At 36.0% G+C, this 21,584-nt stretch overlaps 1 protein-coding gene across 1 annotated transcript in view; it reads right to left on the bottom strand.

Annotated features, from left to right (window-relative positions):
- The window catches only part of TMEM212 (transmembrane protein 212), a 102,239-nt gene extending 82,451 nt beyond the window's left edge, over window positions 1–19,788 (bottom strand). The window contains 3 exon segments of the mRNA XM_053711821.1: window positions 15,232–15,283; window positions 15,286–15,357; window positions 19,675–19,788. Of these exon segments, the coding sequence (XP_053567796.1) occupies window positions 15,232–15,283; window positions 15,286–15,357; window positions 19,675–19,788 (238 nt within the window).
- Between the last annotated feature and the right edge of the window lie 1,796 nt (window positions 19,789–21,584).

Below are 21,584 nucleotides of genomic sequence, written 5' to 3'. Positions count from 1 at the left end.
TTACACCTTTATCATGTATGTATTTTATTCTTTTATATGTTATTTAAGTGTATTATGTTACATAACACTTTAATACTATCTCTTTTGGACTCTCTCTATATCCAATCTTAATACTTAGAATTGTTGAATGAGACTGATTCTGCATTAAGGGTTAATCCAAAGGTGGTGGCTAGGCTTCACTGCATTGGGTTGTATTGATTGACCAATTACCTTTCTTGTTTTGCTTTTAAAAGGGCATCACAGGTATACTGGATTAGCTATGATTACGGCTGTATAGCCGAAACATGTTAGCTTTCAGTTTGCCTGTGTTGCCCTGCTAACCTGTATATGGACTCTCCTGGAACCTTTTTATCGTTGGTGAATAAAATATATCGTTTTTAACTTGCCCTGGATTGTCCGTTTTCTTCATATATATATATATATATATATATATATATATATATATTAATATCCCTTCCTAAAGACTATAAGAAAAGAAATGGGACATGTAAATAATGAACCATGCAAAAGATAGGGATCAAGCACTCTTAATAAATATTCAAGCAAAATTTAGCATACAATGAGAAGTTACATTTCTGATCTGTGATATCTCACAAGGTTACCATTCAAAGCCATAGATAACCAACAAATATCTATCATTTGTTGGTTATCTATGGCTTTGAATGGTAACCTTGTGAGATATCACAGATCAGAATGTAACTTCTTCATTTGTATGCTAAATTTTGCTTGATTCTTTATAAAAGAGTGCCTGATTCCCTATTTTTTGCAATTGGTTCATTTATTTACATGTCCCATTTCTTTTTCTTATAGTCTTTAGAATGATAATATCAAATAGGTCTGCCACCACCTTTTGGTACTTGTACCATTAATAGTATAGTTAGTTTTTTCCACTTGCTTAAAGTAACCATTTGTCCTGTATCTTTCGTTTTATATATATATGTATGTATCTATATATATATATATATAATATATATATATATATATATATATATATATATATATATATATATATATATATACTTAATTTAAAGAAGTATTGCAGGAGAGTATTTCACCTCCTTATTTTAAAGAAAGGGATTCAGCACTCTTTTATATCAAAACACCAAGTCTTTATTTTATAATTAAAAAACATCAAAAGAATCTACAAATTCTACAAAAAGCATTGCAAACCCTAATCTATTATACCATATACAGAAAGTATACGTATATATGCGCTAATAAGTAACCATGTTTGTAACAATATATTTTGCACTGTTAAAAACAACACAGATCAAATGAAACAAACATCCTTCATGTCAGGGTGGTTATAAATAGGTAAATAAGTGTCCCGGTCAAATAGCAAAACAGCTATAACATGTGCAGTTCACAGGGCCTGCACCATTCCCTTTATTGAGGGTTTTTGCACACCAATTACCTGGTAGTGAAATCAGGTCAGGGGATTAACTTTTTCTCTCTCACTATTTAAACTATTCATTTATATATACTGAGCAGAAAAAAACAAGGAAAGCCCAGCAACTCCTACCAATGGGTGCAAGCTTAAAGGGCACTGTACTCATCCCAGCAATATCAGAAAAGTCAAAAACAGCAGCACTCCAAAGTATCAAAAATACTTTATTTCAACAGAGCAACAGACAAAAAAATCCACAATGTTTCAGTCAGCAGACCTTAAATCATGTGGTTAAGTTCTGCTGACTGAAACGTTGTGGATTTTATTGTCTGTTGCTCTGTTGAAATAAAGTCTTTTTGATACTTTGGAGTGCTGCTGTTTTGGACCTTTTCACATATTTTATATATAGCCATTGTTTCTAATTGAAGTGTTTTGAGGCAAGAGTGCTAAATATAAGTCAAAGTGAAATAAGGGAGCGCTAGTAAAAGCTTCTATAAAGAGTGGTTATATAGGTAGCAATGTTAATAATGCATTAAAATGAATATAAGCAAAAACTAGTAAATTACATTTAATCAGGGGAAACACATAAAAACAATTAAAATAAATGCATATGGACGAACTAAATAGATGCAATATAACCACACGGTGGTTTAAAAAATTAAAAAATATATATATTATGTTTGTAAAGAACTAATGGGTAAGACCTTTTTTTTCATCAGGTTCTTACCCATAGTTCTTTACAAACATAATATATTTATTTTTTTATTTTTTAAACACCAGTGGTTATTTGCATCTATTTATTCGTCCACTAATGCATTTATTTAATTATTTAATTATTTACAAGTTAAAAATGTTACTTACCCGGCAAGGAATTCTGGTCGGAATTGGCAAACCGGACTGGTCTATTCATATGCACAGTGTATATATATACACCACGTCAAGGTCCTTTCCTTAGCCTGAGTCCCTAACACAGGCACACCATCATGCCAGTATGTGGTGTGCCTGTGTTAGGACTCAGGCTAAGGAAAGGCCTTGACGTGGTGCCCTGAGCTTTCCCATTTGGCCAGATGCGGTGACTAACCTTTCCAGTTGTGATTTTATCTTAGCTGTGAGCTAGCTGGTGAGTGCTGGGTTGTTTTCTATGTGTTGTATTACTTTTTATTTGTAATATCCCTTGGTTCTTGCACCCATTCCCGGACTGGGGTTAACTGCCTGTGGCTCTGGTGACATCACAGCTTTTTTGGAGTGCTATTTAGCACCCCAGGGCTGGATGTTACTGAGTCACAGGATGTGTACCTGATCCGGTCTTAGGAGTGCCGTTCCCTTCCATGTTTTGTATTTTCTATAGGGTGATTACAGCACCTGTGCACCCCTTCTTTGTTCTCAGTTTGTTTAGCTTTGTGAGCTCGCATGATGGTGTGCCTGTGTTAGGACTCAGGCTAAGGAGAAGGACCTTGACGTGGTGCCTGAGCTTTCCCATTTGGCCAGATGCGGTGACTACCTTTCCAGTTAGTGATTTTATCTTAGCTGTGAGCTAGCTGGTGAGTGCTGGGTGTTTCTATGTGTTGTATTACTTTTTATTTGTAATCTCCCTTGGTTCTTGCAACCATTCCGGACTGGGTTTACTGCCATGTGGCTCTGGTGACATCACAGCTTTTTTGGAGTGCTATTTAGCACCCAGGGCTGGATGTTACTGAGTCACAGGATGTGTACCTCATCGGTCTTGGAGTGCAGTTCCCTTCCATGTTTTTGTATTTTCTATGGGTGATTACAGCCACTGTCCACCCCTTCTTTGTTCTCAGTTTGTTTAGCTTTGTGAGCTCGCATGATGGTGTGCCTGTGTTAGGGACTCAGGCTAAGGAAAGGACCTTGACGTGGTGCCTGAGCTTTCCCATTTGGCCAGATGCGTGTGGACTAACCTTTCCAGTTGTGATTTTTCTTAGCTGTGAGCTAGCTGGTGACGTGCTGGGTGTTTTCTATGTGTTGTATTACTTTTTATTTGTAATCTCCCTTGGTTCTTGCACCCATTCCGGACCTGGGGTTAACTGCCTGTGGCTCTGGTGACATCACAGCTTTTTTGGAGTGCTAATTTAGCACCCAGGGCTGGATGTTACTGAGTCACAGGATGTGTACCTGATCCGGTCTTGGAGTGCAGTTCCCTTCCATGTTTTTGTATTTTTCTATGGGTGATTACAGCCACCTGTGCACCCCTTCTTTGTTCTCAGTTTGTTTAGCTTTGTGAGCCGCCAGCATGATGTGTGCCTGTGTTAGGGACTCAGGCTAAGGAAAAGGACCTTGACGTGGTGCCTGAGCTTTCCCATTTGGCCAGATGCGGTGACTAACAGTTCCAGTTGTGATTTAATCTTAGCTGTGAGCTAGCTGGTGAGTGCTGGGGGTTTCTATGTGTTGTATTTACTTTTTATTTGTAATCTCCCTTGGTTCTTGCACCCATTCCGGACTGGGGTTATACTGCCTGTGGCTCTGGTGAACATCACAGCTTTTTGGAGTGCTATTTAGCACCCAGGGCTGGATGTTACTGAGTCACAGGATGTGTACCTGATCGGTCTTGGAGTGCAGTTTCCTTCCATGTTTTGTATTTTCTATGGGTGATTACAGCCACCTGTGCACCCCTTCTTTGTTCTCAGTTTGTTTAGCTTTTGTGAGCCCGCATGATGGTGTGCCTGTGTTAGGGACTCAGGCTAAGGAAAGGACCTTGACGTGGTGCATGAGCTTTCCCATTTGGCCAGATGCGGTGACTAACCTTTCCCAGTTGTGATTTTATCTCTAGCTGTGAGCTAGCTGGTGAGTGCTGGGGTGTTTCTATGTGTTGTATTACTTTTTATTTGTAATCTCCCTTGGTTCTTGCACCCATTTCGGGAACTGGGGTTAACTGCCTGTGGCTCTGGTGACATCACAGCTTTTTTGGAGTGCTATTTAGCACCCAGGGCTGGATGTTACTGAGTCACAGGATGTGTACCTGATCCGTCTTGGAGTGCAGTTCCCTTCCATGTTTTATATATATATATATATATATATATACACACAGTATATATACACACACAAACACACACACACACACACACACACACACACACACACACACATATATATATATATATATATATATATATATACATATATATAGAACCAAATGAATAGTTTTTATTTTCCAGCAGTTGACCATCATAACTAGGCATAACTACAAACTACAGGACCATAAAAACCATTACTTGAAAAATTAGTTGACTGGGTTTCAAACAAGAAGATCATATTGTCCCCTATTGTAAGTTTTTCACTGGGTTTCTGCACCTACAAGGAAGCAAAATATGTAGCCAATGCAAAATTGAAACATGACAGTGACGTTTTAATCAATACGGATCTGGACTGTTTTTAAACACTGTTTTTTTTTCACTTGACCAACAATATAAATTAATGAGATGAGCAATTAAAGGAATTTTTCAGCCTTCTATGCAGCACCATTATGCAAGAACAGGCTATTGATAGTACATACGCCCTTACTGTAAGATATATAGTTCTTAGATGCTCTATGCTTCTTACATGTTATTACATTTCCAATGATACATCGCTCAGTAACTCTCAATACAAAATATTCTTTGGCTGCCAGAGTTAGTGGCAATGTATTTACAACACGCTCTGGTACCCAAGAAGTTAAAGGGACACTAAACCCACATTTTTTCTTTAATGATTAAGATAGAGTATGCAATGTTAATCAATTTTCTAATTTACGCCTACTATCAATTTGTATTCATTCTCTTGCTATCTTTATTTAAAAAGTAGGAATTTAAAGCTTAGGAGCCAGCCCATTTTAGGTTCAGCACCATGGATAGCGCTTGGTATTGGTGGATACAGTTAGCAAACCAATAAGCAAGCATAACCCAGGTTCTCAACCAAAAATGGGTCGGCTCTTAAGCTTTGCATTCCTCCTTTTTAAATAAAGATATCAAGAGAATGAAGAAAAATTTATAATATGAGTAAATTAGAAAGTTGCTTAAAACTGCACGTTCTATCTGAATCATTAAAGAAAAAAAAATGGGTTTAGTGCCCCTTTAAATATCCACTGAATATGCCATGGTTTAAAAAAAGATCATACAATAGCCATGAATAGCCAGAAAGTATCCGTCTAGTAACTATCCCATGCTCATCCTGATGACCAGTTTACTAAGAATTTGTGTGGGCTTTAACTTCCAGATCTGAAGGAATGCTGAGCCTTCAGATTAAACATCTTAGTTTCAATTTTTATGCTGAATAAAAAAGATTGTTTTGTATATGTTAAAGGTTCATACAACATATTACTTAGTTATTTTGTTTACATATTTTAAGAAGTATACTATCTAAAGCTATCAAAATATTAAATATTTAAAGGGACAGTCTACCAAAACTATTACATTAATACACTTTACTTACCTTTTTTAATACCTTGTATCTAAGCCTCTGCAGACTGCCCCCTTATATCAGGTCTTTTGACAGACTTGCATTTTAGCCAATCGATGCTGACTCATAAATAACTCAACAAGAGTGTTCATCACTGTTATCAATATGACACACAAGAACTAGCACTGTCTAACTGTGAAAAACTGTCAAAATGCAGATGTATAAGAGGCGTCCTTCAACGGTTTCAAAAACAGTTTGACCTTACCTAGGTTTAGCTTTCAACAAAGAATACCAAGAGAACAATGCAAATTTCATGTTAAAATTAAATTTAAAAATTGTTTCAAATGACATGCCCTATCTGAATCATGAAAGTTTATTTTTTACTTGCCTGTCGCTTTAAGCTCAAAAAATGTTACCAATACATTTCATTCCAGGTTTGATAAATGGTACCTCAGTGTTATTATGATAAAAACTAACCCAACACTGCTAGATTACATTGCAGTTAAAATGCATAACTTAACATAGTATATCTTCCATTCAAATTTATTTTGCTTGTTATTAGATCATTTATTTGAAAAAAAAAATATATATATATATTATATCTGTTGTTTTTGTTGCTTTTCCAGCATTATATGTCATTAAACTATAATGTTAAAACAATAAAGGCATGGTAACTGTTCAAGAAGGTTTAAAGGAATATAAAAGTGCAAACGTGTTATATACAAGCAATTGTGCTGTAATAAAATGCTCTAACTATGCATTTAACCACTGCAAAAGGATTAAACACAAAGTTAAAATCAGCTCCGGACCAGCAGCACCTGGTGAGCCAATGACAGACAAATGTGTGTAGACATCAATCACCAGCTAGCTTTCAAGTAGTGCATTGCTGCTGTTGAGGATATGTACATATGCTTAAAAAATAAGGAAATAGAGAGTTAATTTAATTAAAAGTCAATTTTATAATAGAAGAGAATTTAAATGTATCTTAAAATTACTTGATTTATCTGATTCATAAAAGTTTAATTTTGATTTGCATATCCCTTTAATAATCATTAAATCTCTTTAGTACATAAATTAGTTCTAAAGAATAAACACAGGAAATACTGCAGAGAAACCCTTTTAAGGCTAGATTACTGATGGAGCGCAATTGTTTGTGCAAAAAGCACAAACGCAATCACGAGATCGAGGTATTTTTTGCACTCAACTCCATATTACAAGTGGAGCAGTGTTTAAATTACAGCAAGCTATTAAAGAACACTTTCTTTTATATAAAGAACATTGGAATGTAAAGTATTTATAACTACCTTCAGGTTTAGTGCTGTAGGTCTAATGCGGTGTCGGGTTAGCTCAGAAGCAATAAGTGTTAGCTTTTTTTTTTTCAGTGTATTCCATTGAAATCTATGGGAAGAAGTTAATGCGGTCCAGATATCCGATGTCCTAAAGTCAGCGTGCATCGGGTTTCGCTCGCACACATTTTTCTTTCAACTTGTAATACATGCTAACCTGCCCACATTAAAGCTTACTTTGAGCAGTGTGTGCGTGCGAGCGATACAAAAAAATTAGGGAACCATTTGTATTTTGGCTCTCAGTGTCCAATCTACTTAAATTCAATACGAATACAAAGTACTGTATATTAAAAAAGAAAAACACATGTCATAGTGGAACAAATGAATACCAGATAGTTAAGATACATTTGTATCCCTAGCCCTTGCAAGGTAACCTAATAAGAACAAAAGCTTTTTCAAGAGAAAAGCCATTCTAAAGGACAAAAGCAAAATAAATAGACGTGATTTACTTTTGGGAATCTTTCTTTATGCTTTGCTCTTTGGAATACTGTAATGTTGCCCACTGGGTGAATATACACATACTGCACCTAAATTAGATATCAGAGCAGTGGTGTGGTGACATGAACAACCCTTTATACCAGTTATATTTCATACCAGTTATATGGCATACCAGTTATATGTCATACTAGTTATATGTCGTACCAGTTATATGTCGTACCAGTTATATGTCATACTAGTTATATGTCATACCAGTTATATGTCATACTAGTCATATGTCATACACCAGTTATATGTCATACCGGTTATATGTCATACCAGTTATATGTCATACCAGTTATATAATAAACAACACGAAAAAAACCCAAACACTTAGCCCAAAGCTTTAAGTAGCTGGTGTGTAATAAAGTAGGATCCAGCAGTATGTCCGGATTAATAGCAAGAGTCAAAATGTGTGTGTAAACACAAGTAGAGACAAGTAGAGAGGCAGGCGTGTATTGTAGCGAACACTCACCGACACCGCTGCACGAACAACCAGGTGTGTGCAGATATCGCCCACCAAGCATCAGCAGTGAACTCCTTACTTGTAATCCAGGATCACCCCCGGGTAAATCCTCACCTCTGTGCCGTTATGCGAAGGAGATTTCAGGTCATCCCGCATCCACTAGTACGGCTCACAGAGTCTCGCCAAGATGCTTGTACGCGGGTAGAGTGTTGACGTCATCACGCCTCTTGTCAATGGAAGGTAGCTCTGCTCCGGAATATTAGTGCACAAAAGGAACCGCTCCAAGATGAAAGCACAGATTGGATGTCACAGTGAAAACTGGAGTAGACACAATTCAAAAGGAAGAGCCGGCATCCAAAGTAGATAGATAAAAAAAAGGATAAACACAGCATATGGTCAAAGCAACATGGGCGCAGCACAAACAGGCATACGCGTTTCGGACGTATACGTAGTCACAGCCTGAAGTGCTAGCCCGCACATTTGTTTAAAAGGCTTTAAAACAATAGTGATTGGTTATACAAAAACACACACCCCAATGTATATCGACCAATAACAGCGTACCAAATTTAACACACCCTCCATTACCAGCTTAGTGTTCTAAACTTAAACATGCTTAAATTCAATCTGACATATAAATCAACGATATAGAAGATGCTTGAGTTTAACGTGAATGAAAGGTTACAAAGAACCAAGAGAAATTTTGTATATTCAACTACTTGAAAAGCACGTGAATATTATTATATGTTAACCTGAGAAGAATATTATTAATAAATTAATCTGAATATAGATATAAAGGAATTAATCCAATATAGTTTAATTTAACTTAACTAGGATAGATTGTAAAGACCTTGTGTTAAAAGCCTAAATGTTCAATAAAGGGTAAACCTAATTAAGTACATAGTTAAAATACACCTATCTGATTGGAAATGTGGGATTATTCAAAACCCACTAAAGGTTACCATTATATGATCATGTCCCATTGCAGGAAATGGCATAGCATCATGGAGCATAATACACAAAGTAGAAAAATATGCTAGATTTTAATACAGAAACCTAACAAATAAAGATGGAGAACGTGACAAACTGCCTGGTAAGATTTCTCAAATAAACTACTTCCCAGTGATTGTTTATATCAAATCTGGAATTTAAACCCCTTCGGCAAGCGTGTATCTAGGGTAAAGATCCAGTACGCTTCTCTGTGTGCCAATACTAGATCTATTATCCCTCCCCCTAGGGGTCTGGTTACTTTCTCAATTGCACACCAGGAGAAATATTGTAAACCATTATTGTGAAAAGAGCCAAAGTGTTGTACAATGGGCGTGGTGGCTTTATTAATTTTAAATGAAGACCAGATGTTCTCAATTCTTGTGTTAAGGTCTACTAGATGTGAGCCCATACATACTGTATTTTACATTGGGATGCACTCTATCAGATAGACCGCATATTCGGTTGTACAATTACTACAACTATCAATATTATATGTTTTATTCGTTATCAGACTGGAAAATGTCTTAGTTATCCTTGCAAAATCACAAGGTTTGCATTTTCTTCCGGCCGCATTTATACATGCCGGTATGTCTGAGCCAGGCTCCCTTGGTTTCATCTTAGGTTTCAATAAGGTTGGTGCTAGTATGTTACCCAGTGTGGGACTCTTTCTGTAAGAGCATCTAAAACCATTTTTTTACAGTATCTACCAGTTTTGTCATCCGCTGAAAGGATTAGAAAGTGTTTACGTACAATCTTACAATATGTGGATACTGTACACTGTGGTTTGTAACAAAAGTCACACCATTAAACGTATCCTTCTGAGAGGACGACAAACTCGAAAGATCTTTTCTATCAATTGATTTCACTGCATTTTTTGCTCTTGAGATAACTGCTTTATGATACTTCCTGTTCTTTAGTCTTTTTTCCAGATCTAAAGATTCTTTATGGAACTTGTGAAGAATTGGTACAAGATCGGTACCAAACTAGAGAAACCGAGACCACAAACAAAGTACAAATAGTTGAAAATGTGGTCAATCTATCCTCACATAGTCTAAGTGATACACAATACAGAGTACTTGGCCTAGGTCTAAATTCGAGAACATCTGTCTTCATTTAAAATTATAAAGCCACCACGCCCATTGTACAACACTTTGGCTCTTTTCACAATAATGGCTTACAATTATTTCTCCTGGTGTGCAATTGAGAAAGTAACCAGACCACCTAGGGGAGGGGGGGGGGGTATATAGATCTAGTATTGGCACACAGAGAAGTGTACTGGATCTTTACCCTAGATACACGCTTGCCGAAGGGGTTAAATTCCAGATTTGATATAATCAATCACTGGGAATGAGTTTATTTGAGAAATCTTACCAGGCAGTTTGTCACGTTCTCTATCTTTATTTGTTAGGTTTCTGTATTAAAATCTAGCTATTTTTCTACTTTGTGTATTATGCTCCATGATGCTAATGCCTAAATAATGTTGTTACATATTAAATGCAATATTTCATGATGCTAATGACTAACTAATGTTGTTACACCTTAAATGCAATGTTTCAGTTTTTTCTGTCAACTATGCACTATTAAGTAATAAGCATAGGGTAATGCATTTCTGTAATGGGACATGATCATATAATGGGTAACCTTTAGTGGGTTTTGAATAATCCCACATTTCCAATCAGATAGGTGTATTTTACCTATGTACTTATATTAGGTTTACCCTTTATTGAACATTTATGCTTTTTAACACAAGGTCTTTACAAATCTATCCCTAGTTAAGTTAAATTAAACTATATTGGATTAATTCAGTTATATCTATATTCAGATTAATTTATTAATAATATTCTTCTCAGGTTAACATATAATAATATTCACGTGCTTTTCAAGTAGTGAATATACAAAATTTCTTGGATTCTTTGTAACCTTTCATTCACATTAAACTCAAGCATCTTCTATATCGTTGATTTATATTGTCAGATTGAATTTAAGCATGTTAAGTTTAGAACACTAAGCTGGTAATGGAGGGTGTGTTAAATTTGGTACGCTGTTATTGGTCGATATACATTGGGTGTGTGTTTTTTGTATAACCAATCACTATTGTTTAAAGCCTTTTAAACAAATGTGCGGGCTAGCACTTCAGGCTGTGACTACGGATACGTCCGAAACGCGTATGCCTGTTTGTGCTGCTACCATGTTGCTTTGACCATATGCTGTGTTTATCCTTTTAAACTCCTAAATAAATTTTGGAACTTTTATCTATCTACTTTGGATGCCGGGTTCTTCCTTTTGAATTGTGTCTATACCAGTTATATGTCATACTAGTTATATGTCATTACACCAGTTATATGTCATACTAGTTATATATCATACCCAGTTATAACTGGTGTATGACATATAACTAGTATGACATATAACTGGTATGATATATAACTAGTATGACATATATGTCATACTAGTTATATGTCATACACAGTTATATGTCATACCAGTTATATGTCATACCAGTTATATGTCATACCGGTTATATGTCATACCAGTTATATGTCATACCAGTTATATGTCATACCAGTTATATGTCATACACCAGTTATATGTCATACTAGTTATATGTCATACTATTTATATGTCATACCAGTTATATGTCATACCAGTTATATGTCATACTAGTTATATGTCATACTAGTTATATATCAATCTAGTTATATGTCATACACCAGTTATATGTCATACTAGTTATATGTCATACCAGTTATATGTCATACCAGTTATATGTCATACCAGTTATATGTCATACTAGATATATGTCATACCGGTTATATGTCATACCGGTTATATGTCATACCAGTTATATGTCATACCAGTTATATGTCATACAACCAGTTATATGTCATACTAGTTATATGTCATACTATTATATGTCCATACCAGTTATATGTCATACCAGTTATATGTCATACCAGTTATATGTCATACTAGTTATATGTCATACTAGTTATATGTCATACCAGTTATATGTCATACCAGTTATATGTCATACCAGTTATGTGTCATACTAGTTATATGTTATACTAGTTATATGTCATACCAGTTATATGTCATACCAGTTATGTCATACCAGTTATATGTCATACTAGTCATATGTCATACACCAGTTATATGTCATACCAGTTATATGTCATACCAGTTATATGGTCATACTAGTTATATGTCATACTGTTATATATCATACCAGTTATATGTCATACCAGTTATATGTCATACCAGTTATGTCATACCAGTTATATGTCATACTAGTCATATGTCATACACCAGTTATGTCATACTAGTTATGTCATACCAGTTATATGTCATATTGTTATATGTCATACCAGTTATATGTCATAATAGTTATATGTCCATACTATTTATATGTCATACCAGTTATATGTCGAACAAGCAGCTCCCTTTTTGTAAGGCTTATTCCCAATTAAAACCTCAGATCAGTTGCAAGTTGTATGCCCAAGTAAAATAGATCAGATCCACAATGTACGCATTCCACTTTATGCCAGGCTTATGCTGAAATTAGATCTCAGATCAGATGCTTGACACTCTTAAAACAACTCATGCCCAATATTACCAAAATGAGATGTCAGATTAGATGTGTGCCAAGCAGAAACCTTATGCCCAGCTATATACCCACATCAGACCTGAAGTTAGACATGTAGCTCTTTACCTTTCCCATGTGATGTTACTCTAACTGCATGGCAAACGGGAGTACACTCGCAGGGAAAGGGAGAGGAGAGAAAGGCATTGCACACAAGAGCAGAAGAAGGAATAAGAGTATACCAACCCATTGATTGGTTCCCCTTATTGAAGAGAAATAAAAAAGTTGTTGAAGTAGGGCTGGTGGCAGATGTGCCTCACTACACCGAAGGCACTGCCTGAAGTTCTGTCACTAACTATGTATTTAAATATATAGATTTGTAGATAACCATTAGGAAATAAGATGCACAGTGACTTAGATTCCTCAAGAGACAAATTGCATTTTATTGGCTCTAATTCAACCTTAAGTTTGTTTTGTTTTTTGTTTTATTTTATAAATCTGGATTTTAGAGTGCTAATGACAACAAAAGCCTCTATTTGAATAGGAACAACACAGTTCTGAAATAAACTAATCCTGATGATCTCTTCCATGGGTATACTATTGGGGGACTTGACATTTCCATGTGGGTATCTACAACAGGCATTTACCCCCTCCCCCCTCCCCGTGCTGTCAACCACCCCATTAACTTCCTACTGCAAATAACCTGTGTCACTGTTATGCCTCTGCAAAACCCACCTACCAAGCCACAGCATCATTGGCTGCCGCACCCACTCAATGTAAGCCATCCAGCAGAACCCATCACCCAGTAGTACCCTTGAATTCTACTTATTGCATAAAACACCATGCCAACTACAAAACCTCTTCCATAATTGTCCCCCATCCAGACCTCCCTAAGCCTAGAGACCATTTCCACATAAGATACCCCCAAATAATCCTCCGTAAACAGGATCCTCCAACATATACACTGGCAAAAACACAAAATCTCCCACCCATGAAATCCTCCTACTGCTTCTCTCAATGCAAATACTACCACTCACATGACCACTCATTGTAAAAAACAATGCTTAGAGCCATTAGCTAAGGGACATCCTACCGACTGTACTCTAAACTCATCTTGTGGCCTACAATGACCACTGTTTTCTAATGAACACAATAATCCACAATCATAATTTGAACCAATCTTCCTCAGCTTTTCCCCCAAATAGTCTTCAATCTTTATTGAAGCCTCTTCTACTCCAACTTTTGTCTACTTTAAAAATTAAACTACTAAGTGGGTCCCATGCACAGCGGAAATGTGTACAATACTTTACCCTATTTATAAGTGGCTTAAATCTTTCTCTATTGGTAAAGCAGTCAAGTGAAACTGGTTTAACATCATAGTGAGGCTAGGCCAGTGGAAGTGTTGGTAAAAGCCAACCTAGGACAGAGAAGCAATAGGTAAGAGGAGCAGAGTCTAAAGAAATGCTTGCATTATGTATGGCCTCAAATCAACAATCCCTTTCTGGAGAAGAACCCAGGACAGTCAGGTGGTAGTAGACCAAATTGCCCAGAGTAACACAGAAAATGGAGTCAAGGTTTGATTTAGGTTTTAAGTTTCCTACATACCATATTTCAAAATATTCCCTACTACATAAATAGAAATTGTATGCTTAACTCATATACCTAAATATAATTATTAAGGATTTTATAATATATAATGCATAAAAATAATTTTGATCAAATAATACGTTTTATTCTACAATGTTCTGTTCATCTAATAACTTGCACATTTAAGTAAGACGCAAGTACTTATGAAGAACCTCAGGGGCTCTCTAAAATGGAGTAGTAATAGTAAGCTCCAAAAAGAAAGGGTAAAAAGGGTGAATAGATACATTTCACACTAGGGGCGTATTTTGGCCTAGGCAAACAAGGCACTTGCCCTAGGGCGGCAGATTGGAAGTGGGCAGCACTTTTTTGTGGCTATATTAGCTAAGAAGCTTACAATTATTTTAGAAGTATTATAAAGGTATAGAATGGGAGATTGTGCCCATAGAGCTTACAATCAGGGGGGTATAATAACAGACTGTCCATGGAGCTTACGGTTTAGAGGTAGCTCCTGAACCTTTTATTCAGCCTAGCTATTGCCCTTCAGTTCTGTTGCTTTCAGCATTTAGTCTTGTGTTTGGGGAAGTATTGTTTCAAGAAATCTGTGTCTGTTTGCTAATATATATATATATTTATATATATATATAATATATATATATTATATATATATATTGCCGCAATAGATATATGTGTTTGTGTCTGTGTTTAATTGTATAACTCTGTATGTGGTGTGCTGGTGACTGTGTGTGTGCGTGTGTGTGCACGTCTATATTTGTCTGTATTTGTCTGTGACTATGTGTGTATATTTATTTTGGACATTGCCATTAAAAAATCACATTACTACCTGACCAAAAAATATTATGGCTAAAAAGAATTTTGAGTGCCTAGGGCAGCACAAACCTAAATTCGCCATTGCACATCTAGTCAACATTAACCTCGGAGATTATTTGCATTAATATAAATGTTTATATTAGACAATTTTTCCTCAAAGTATTTTTTTTAGTATTCTTACCAGAAGCCCCATTCCAGATAGGACAGGCTATTCGAACACTCCATCCAATAATAACAAAGGATTGTAGTTAAAAACTGGGAAAAACGCAAAAACTCCTGAAATGATACTTATAATGCCAAATGTGATCTAGTGTCCCACCGATAGCTGATAAAATATTTGACATTTTTCAGAAAAGGTCTTCTTTTACTTTACAGACAAAAACTACAACCACTGCTGTTTTCCAGAACTTTCTCTGTACACTTTTGTTTCTTAGTAACTGTAGGCAAGGCACAACTCCATTGTTTACAAGTGTTAACTTAAGATGTCTGTTCTGCTTTTAACTTATTTCCGGGCATGCCTTGATGTCTGCAAACTAATAATCAATTCTATGTACTTATAATATAGCAAAACCACTTTTCTCTGAGTCTCCAGCTTGTCAATCACCTGTAAGTTTGGCATGAAAATAATGTTGCTTCTAATGTCCTGTAATCTCCAGAAGATATTGGGTTCTCTGAATGTCACTGGGAGATTCACACCAAAACAAATAAGGCCTGGAAATCTCCCATAGCAACTGTGTTCCCTACAACATTTAAACAAGTCTGATATTATCTTCTCCACATTCTACATTTCAGTTGCCTATTGCTTTTTAATTCTTTGAGCAAGCATTACCAGTGTTGTCTTGTATGCAGGAACTATTTTCAGCTGTAATATAACTGACTTAACAAGTAGTAGAACTTATTAGCTACAGTATTTTATTATCAATTTGTATAATAGCATTTAACTTCTTTACTCTTGCTATTTATTACCCCTCTGATAAAGTTTGTTTTTGTGTGTTCTATGAATTTATATATTTATTTCACTTGTTTGCCTTCTAGTTTGTTTTTTTCATTAGACTTTGTAATTTAAGAAGACACAAATACACCCCAAAAAATGTAAAAGCAGCATTATTTTACACTTTTTTTTAATTATAAATGCTTTTTGGTTCATTTATATTGATAGTTCTTTCTTGCTTACAGTGGGGCTATAATCTGATATTTTCCAACAAACTAAAAAATAATCAGTTTGGACATTATAAAACAGACTGCATTTTTTGCATTTGTGACTATTAGGCACATTATGAAAAAAAAATTATGGAATAAATTATAAAGATCAACTCACATAATATTATTTAAAAAAAAAGCTGGTAGGTAGGGTCCTTTATCATTTTTGTAACTTTGAGACCATCGTCAAAACCTTAATAGAGCACCAGAGTTGCTTTAAATCACAGTTTAAAGGACAATTATAAATTAGAGATTGATCTTTACTACCTCAAATCTCTCAGTACTAAGTACGCATAAAAAGCAACTTGATTTTGGGGTAAAAACATTAAAAACAATTCTTACTACATTGGAACATTTGAATGCTATATTTACATTCTATATTCAAAAATAGCATTTGCTCTATAGAAATATTTGAATGGCACAGCATATTTAAGAGTCAGTCTACACCCAAAACTTTGTATTGTTTAAAAAGATAATCCCTTCTATATCCATTCCCCAGTTTTACATAACTAACAGTTATATTATACACTTTTTACCTCTGTGATTTACCTTGTATCTAAGCCTAAGTTCTTTTGGCAGACTTGCATTTTAGCCAATCAGCGCTGACTCATAAATAAATCCACGGTAGTGAGCACAATGTTATCTGTATGACACACATTAACTAGCACTATCTAAGTATGAAAAGCTATCAAACTACACTGAGATAACGGTTTAGAAATCTGTTTGAGGCCTACCTAGATTTGGCTTTCAAAAAAATAATACCAAGAGAACAAAGCAAATTTGATGATAAAAGTAAATTGGAAAGTTGTTTAAATTGCATGCCCTATCTGAATTATGACAGTTTAATTTTGAACTTGCCTGTCCCTTTAAACAAAGTAATTACTTTTTTTGACCAATATGATAATATTTCCTATTGTTTTCTTTTGTTAATATATATAATATATATATATTTATATATATATATATATATATATTTATATTATATATATATATATATATATATTTAATATTTAATTATGAATAATCTATATACAAAAGCCAGACATTTTTGGATTTAAAACATTCCTAACAGAAAATTGAAAATGTAAACATATCCACAACATGTTGCACCCAAAACACCTGTAAAATACATCCTGAAGACTAATTTTAGTTTGAGAGCCATAAACAGTGCCTCTTATGAAAACTGTCCCTCATGACAGAGCTTGCCTGCTTTTCTGCATACTGAATTCCACATGTCCCTTAAAGGGACAGTAAACACCTGGTAATTACAAGACATTTATGTTGTGTTACTATAGAACTAACATAGCAGCCAAGTCTTAACATTTAAAAAAATAAAAACAACATCCTTTTTTACTTCAATTAGTTTTGAAACCCCATCTACCATTTGCCTTACTTGGAGGAGACCATCTGTAATTGTTATTTGTTAACGCCAATAAGCAGGGTTAGCCTTAAGAAGTCAGCAGGTGTATTTTAAGTTATAAGATTAGAATTTGCTCAAGGTTCAGGGCTAAATTACACAAAAATGGGGCACAATAAAAAAAGACCATATATTGCAATTTGTGTCATCATGCATAACCTAAACATTGTATATAAAATGTATACAGAAAAAAAACGGGGTGGGGGGTCCAAGCTATGATCGTCGGCAGGGGGGGACCACTACACAACAGAAAATGTAAAAATAATAAACATACATTTTTAAAAACTGTGTTTAAAGGTACTAGCAGACAGCTGCCCAGTTACTAAAGATAGCCGCAACTTAGTCAGAGGGGGAGGGTAAATAACAATTGTGTGTGCTGTGTATATATATATATTTATATATATATATATAAACTTCAAAGAAAGAAGAGGCACTCTCAGGACTTAATAATTATTAATTTTATTTGTATTTCATCAATAAAGGTTCAGTCAACGTTTTGGTCCCTCACAGGGACCTTTATCAAAACTTTTTTCTTAATCCGTGTGTGTGATATGTTCAGCGGTCATATCACACACACAGATTAAGAAAAAGTCTGACTGAACCCTTTATTGATGAAATACAATAAAATTAATAATTATTAAGTCCTGTGAGTGCCTCTTCTTTCTCTTAAAGTTTCTAACTATCTACCATAGAGAGCACCCAGGCAATTCATGTATATAGTGAGTGCTTGGATCCCCCGAAACTTATATATATATATCTATAGATAGATAGATAGATAGATAGATATATTGCGTTGAAATAAGCACTCCACTGGGACTTCAGCCAACTGTGACAAAAAAATATTCTTTAATGTGATGTTTCGGGACACAAACAGTCCCTTCCTCTGACAAACAACCTAGTGCAAAAATCAAACTTGTAAGATCTTTGATGTGACAAATGACTATAAGAGCAAGAGTATAATTTGTTGGCAACTGAGGACCCACAGAAAGGATCCAATACCACAACAACAGACCATGGAGATAGCGATATAATAGATGAGACCCATGGGGACGGTGGACAGTTCGGGGAATAGTCCTGATTCAGATGCCCCCAACTATGTCCACCTCAACATTTCAAGTGCGAAAACACAAGGGGCATGACAACAGGTCAAAAAACGGGGACTGGAAGGTGAACCACTACCAGGAGGGGGGGGGGTTTAAACAGACCCCCCCAGCTCCCCGAAGGGAGGGGACGAATGATGAGAACTTAGTGGTGAACCTCAGTCAACGTTTGCTTTCTATAGATGAAATAAGTGTCCTCAATAAAGGGACAATCCCTTCATACCTACAACCAAATGTAATGAATTTGACTCTCTTCATTGATGTCCAGAAATTCACCAGGAACACTGAGATTAAAGGTAATACTTCCAAAATTATGAAGAAAGACCTAAAAGGATACTAAAGAAAAAAAGCACCTTTGAACCCCATCAGCTATAAACCCACACCATCAACAACATTCTCACGGCTGGTCCTTACAAGACTCGACCCAAACTTCACGAATAAAGAGGTCAATTTAGACCACAATATGAACAAAGGGAACGGACTGCCTTAAAAAACCTCCCAGGAAAGAAACACTTTGATTATACTAAGGGAGGCAGATAAAGGAGGAGCAATTAGTTGTCCAGGATTACACAGAGTACCGCACGGAAATGTGTTGCGACAGTTAAATGACCAGGACACATACAGAAGACTCAGGGTGCTCCCACATGTTCCTTTAAGAAGAAAGTAGACACCATGTTGCAACATATGTATGAAATGGAATGCCTTGATAAAGATACTAAAAGATATATGACTGTGGGAATTTCCAAAGGAAACCGGTCAATATATATACTGTCAAAAATTCACAAGACCCTTCAAGCGTCCCTGGGAAGACCCATAGTGTCCGCTGTTGGGTCTATCCTCTAGCCTATTGCTACCTTCCCTAGACCTCGCTATTACAACTTCTGGTGAGGGAATATGGATACATTACCTGTTGGCTTAAGGATCTCATGATTAACATCTTGAACCAGACATCTGGTATTAAAGATGATGCCATGCTGGTTACAATTGGATGTAACCAGCCCTCTACATGGTTATACCCCATGCTGAAGGAATAGAGTTCATCAGCAGATAACTTGCACAATATCCGTACATCGGACCACCTATGGAGGTTATAAAAGAAATACTTTCAGTCTGCCCGGAAATTAATTACTTTCAATTCGAAAGAGATATTTTCTGCAAATAGCCGGAACGGGCCATGGGCTCAAACGTGGCACCCACCTATGCCACTCTATTCATGGCTGAATTTGAGACAGTGGGCATCTTCTATTTGCAATGAACGAATAACACTATTCAAGAGGTATATTGCGACCTGTTCCTGCTCTGCTCAGGGAACTGAGGAATATCTAAAACTCTGGCTTGAGAGTCTTAATGCAGCACATACAGTTGATTTCCTCAATTGAGGATCTTTAAGAAGAATGGATGCCTACAGACAACCCTGTTCACCAAGGAGACAGACAAAAATTCCCCTCCTTGATGCACAAAGTTGTCATCCTCCAGCACTAAAAAGAGCTCTACCAATTTCGCAATTTAAACACACTGTTAGATAAACAACTCTGACCAATTTCTTAAATGAACAACAACTTGATGTGATGGAACAGAAATTCTGTCAAGGGGATACAACCATAGGCACTTGAAAGAAATAAAGATGATTATACTTAATCTAATCAACAGAGCCTATTACTATCGAAAAATGAGAAAGGACATGACAGCAGATTGACCTTCACCACTACCTTTGATATTGGCAAACATATCATAGTAGACAGCTTGAAACATAACTGGTCTCTGATAACCTACTGACAAAGACTTTCCTTTACATGGAACATTTCCTCCAAGAATTGGATATCGGAGGGCTAGGTCTCTAAGGCACCAATTATACAAACAGATCCCAGAAAATACTACACCAAGGATACTTGGCTAAGAGCTAAACGGGGTGTTTTCGTTGCTTAAACTGCACAACCTGTGGAGGTCTTTTGACTGGGAATACCTTTAGACATCCCTACTCCAACAGAAGGTTCACATTAAACACAGAGTGACATGCACTACCCAATTATATAGTTTATCTTCTGCATTGTGTATGTGGGCTGTTTTATTTTGGGAAAACTGTGGACGATCTACGGACCAGAATGGCGAACAATAGTTCCACCATTAGAACCTCCTTGGAAAAGGGGGACTTTCCGATCAGCCTGTGGCCAGGGATTTTGCACAAGCAAAACATAAGGTCGCTGACTTAAAATATATGATCATTGACCACATACTGCCACCATCCAGGGGAGGTGATTGTGCCAAGATGTTACTTCAGCTTGAGGCAAGATGGATATATGAATTGGGCACCATGGCACCACAAGGGACTAAATTTCCACCTCGACTGGCACTGTTTTTATGAGAGTTTTTCATGAGAGGACCTTGATTCTCTTGATGAGAGACCATGATCTGTGCTTTGCATATCTGCTCATATAGGTTGTGCCCTATATTATTTAATGTTTAGGATAGAATCCTCTCCTGTTAAAGTTAAAACTCAGTTAGATAAATATATATATCTCTATGTTGCCTTGTAAGCTCCTTTATGTTTACTCGTATCACGAAAATGATCATATCATGAAAATGTACCGTATATGCCTTGGATAGTATTCATGGATCTGCTGGCCATTGCTCAGGATTCTGTGATGTAGGTATTTGTTGCTATATAGACGGATGGATTAGGTACTAGTTTGTATCTTTATCTGTCCTTTTGCAACAATTATGATATACCTTAGGAGGCGATTGTTTAACAATAATATCTGATATGTTTATATTCCTACAAGCTATGATTGGCTGTATTAGACCGTGCCCCTTGTTCTC

This window comes from Bombina bombina, chromosome 4 (genome assembly GCF_027579735.1).
Source record: "Bombina bombina isolate aBomBom1 chromosome 4, aBomBom1.pri, whole genome shotgun sequence".
NCBI classification, from domain to species: Eukaryota; Metazoa; Chordata; class Amphibia; order Anura; family Bombinatoridae; genus Bombina; species Bombina bombina.
This window is presented reverse-complemented; position numbering and strand designations above follow the sequence as displayed.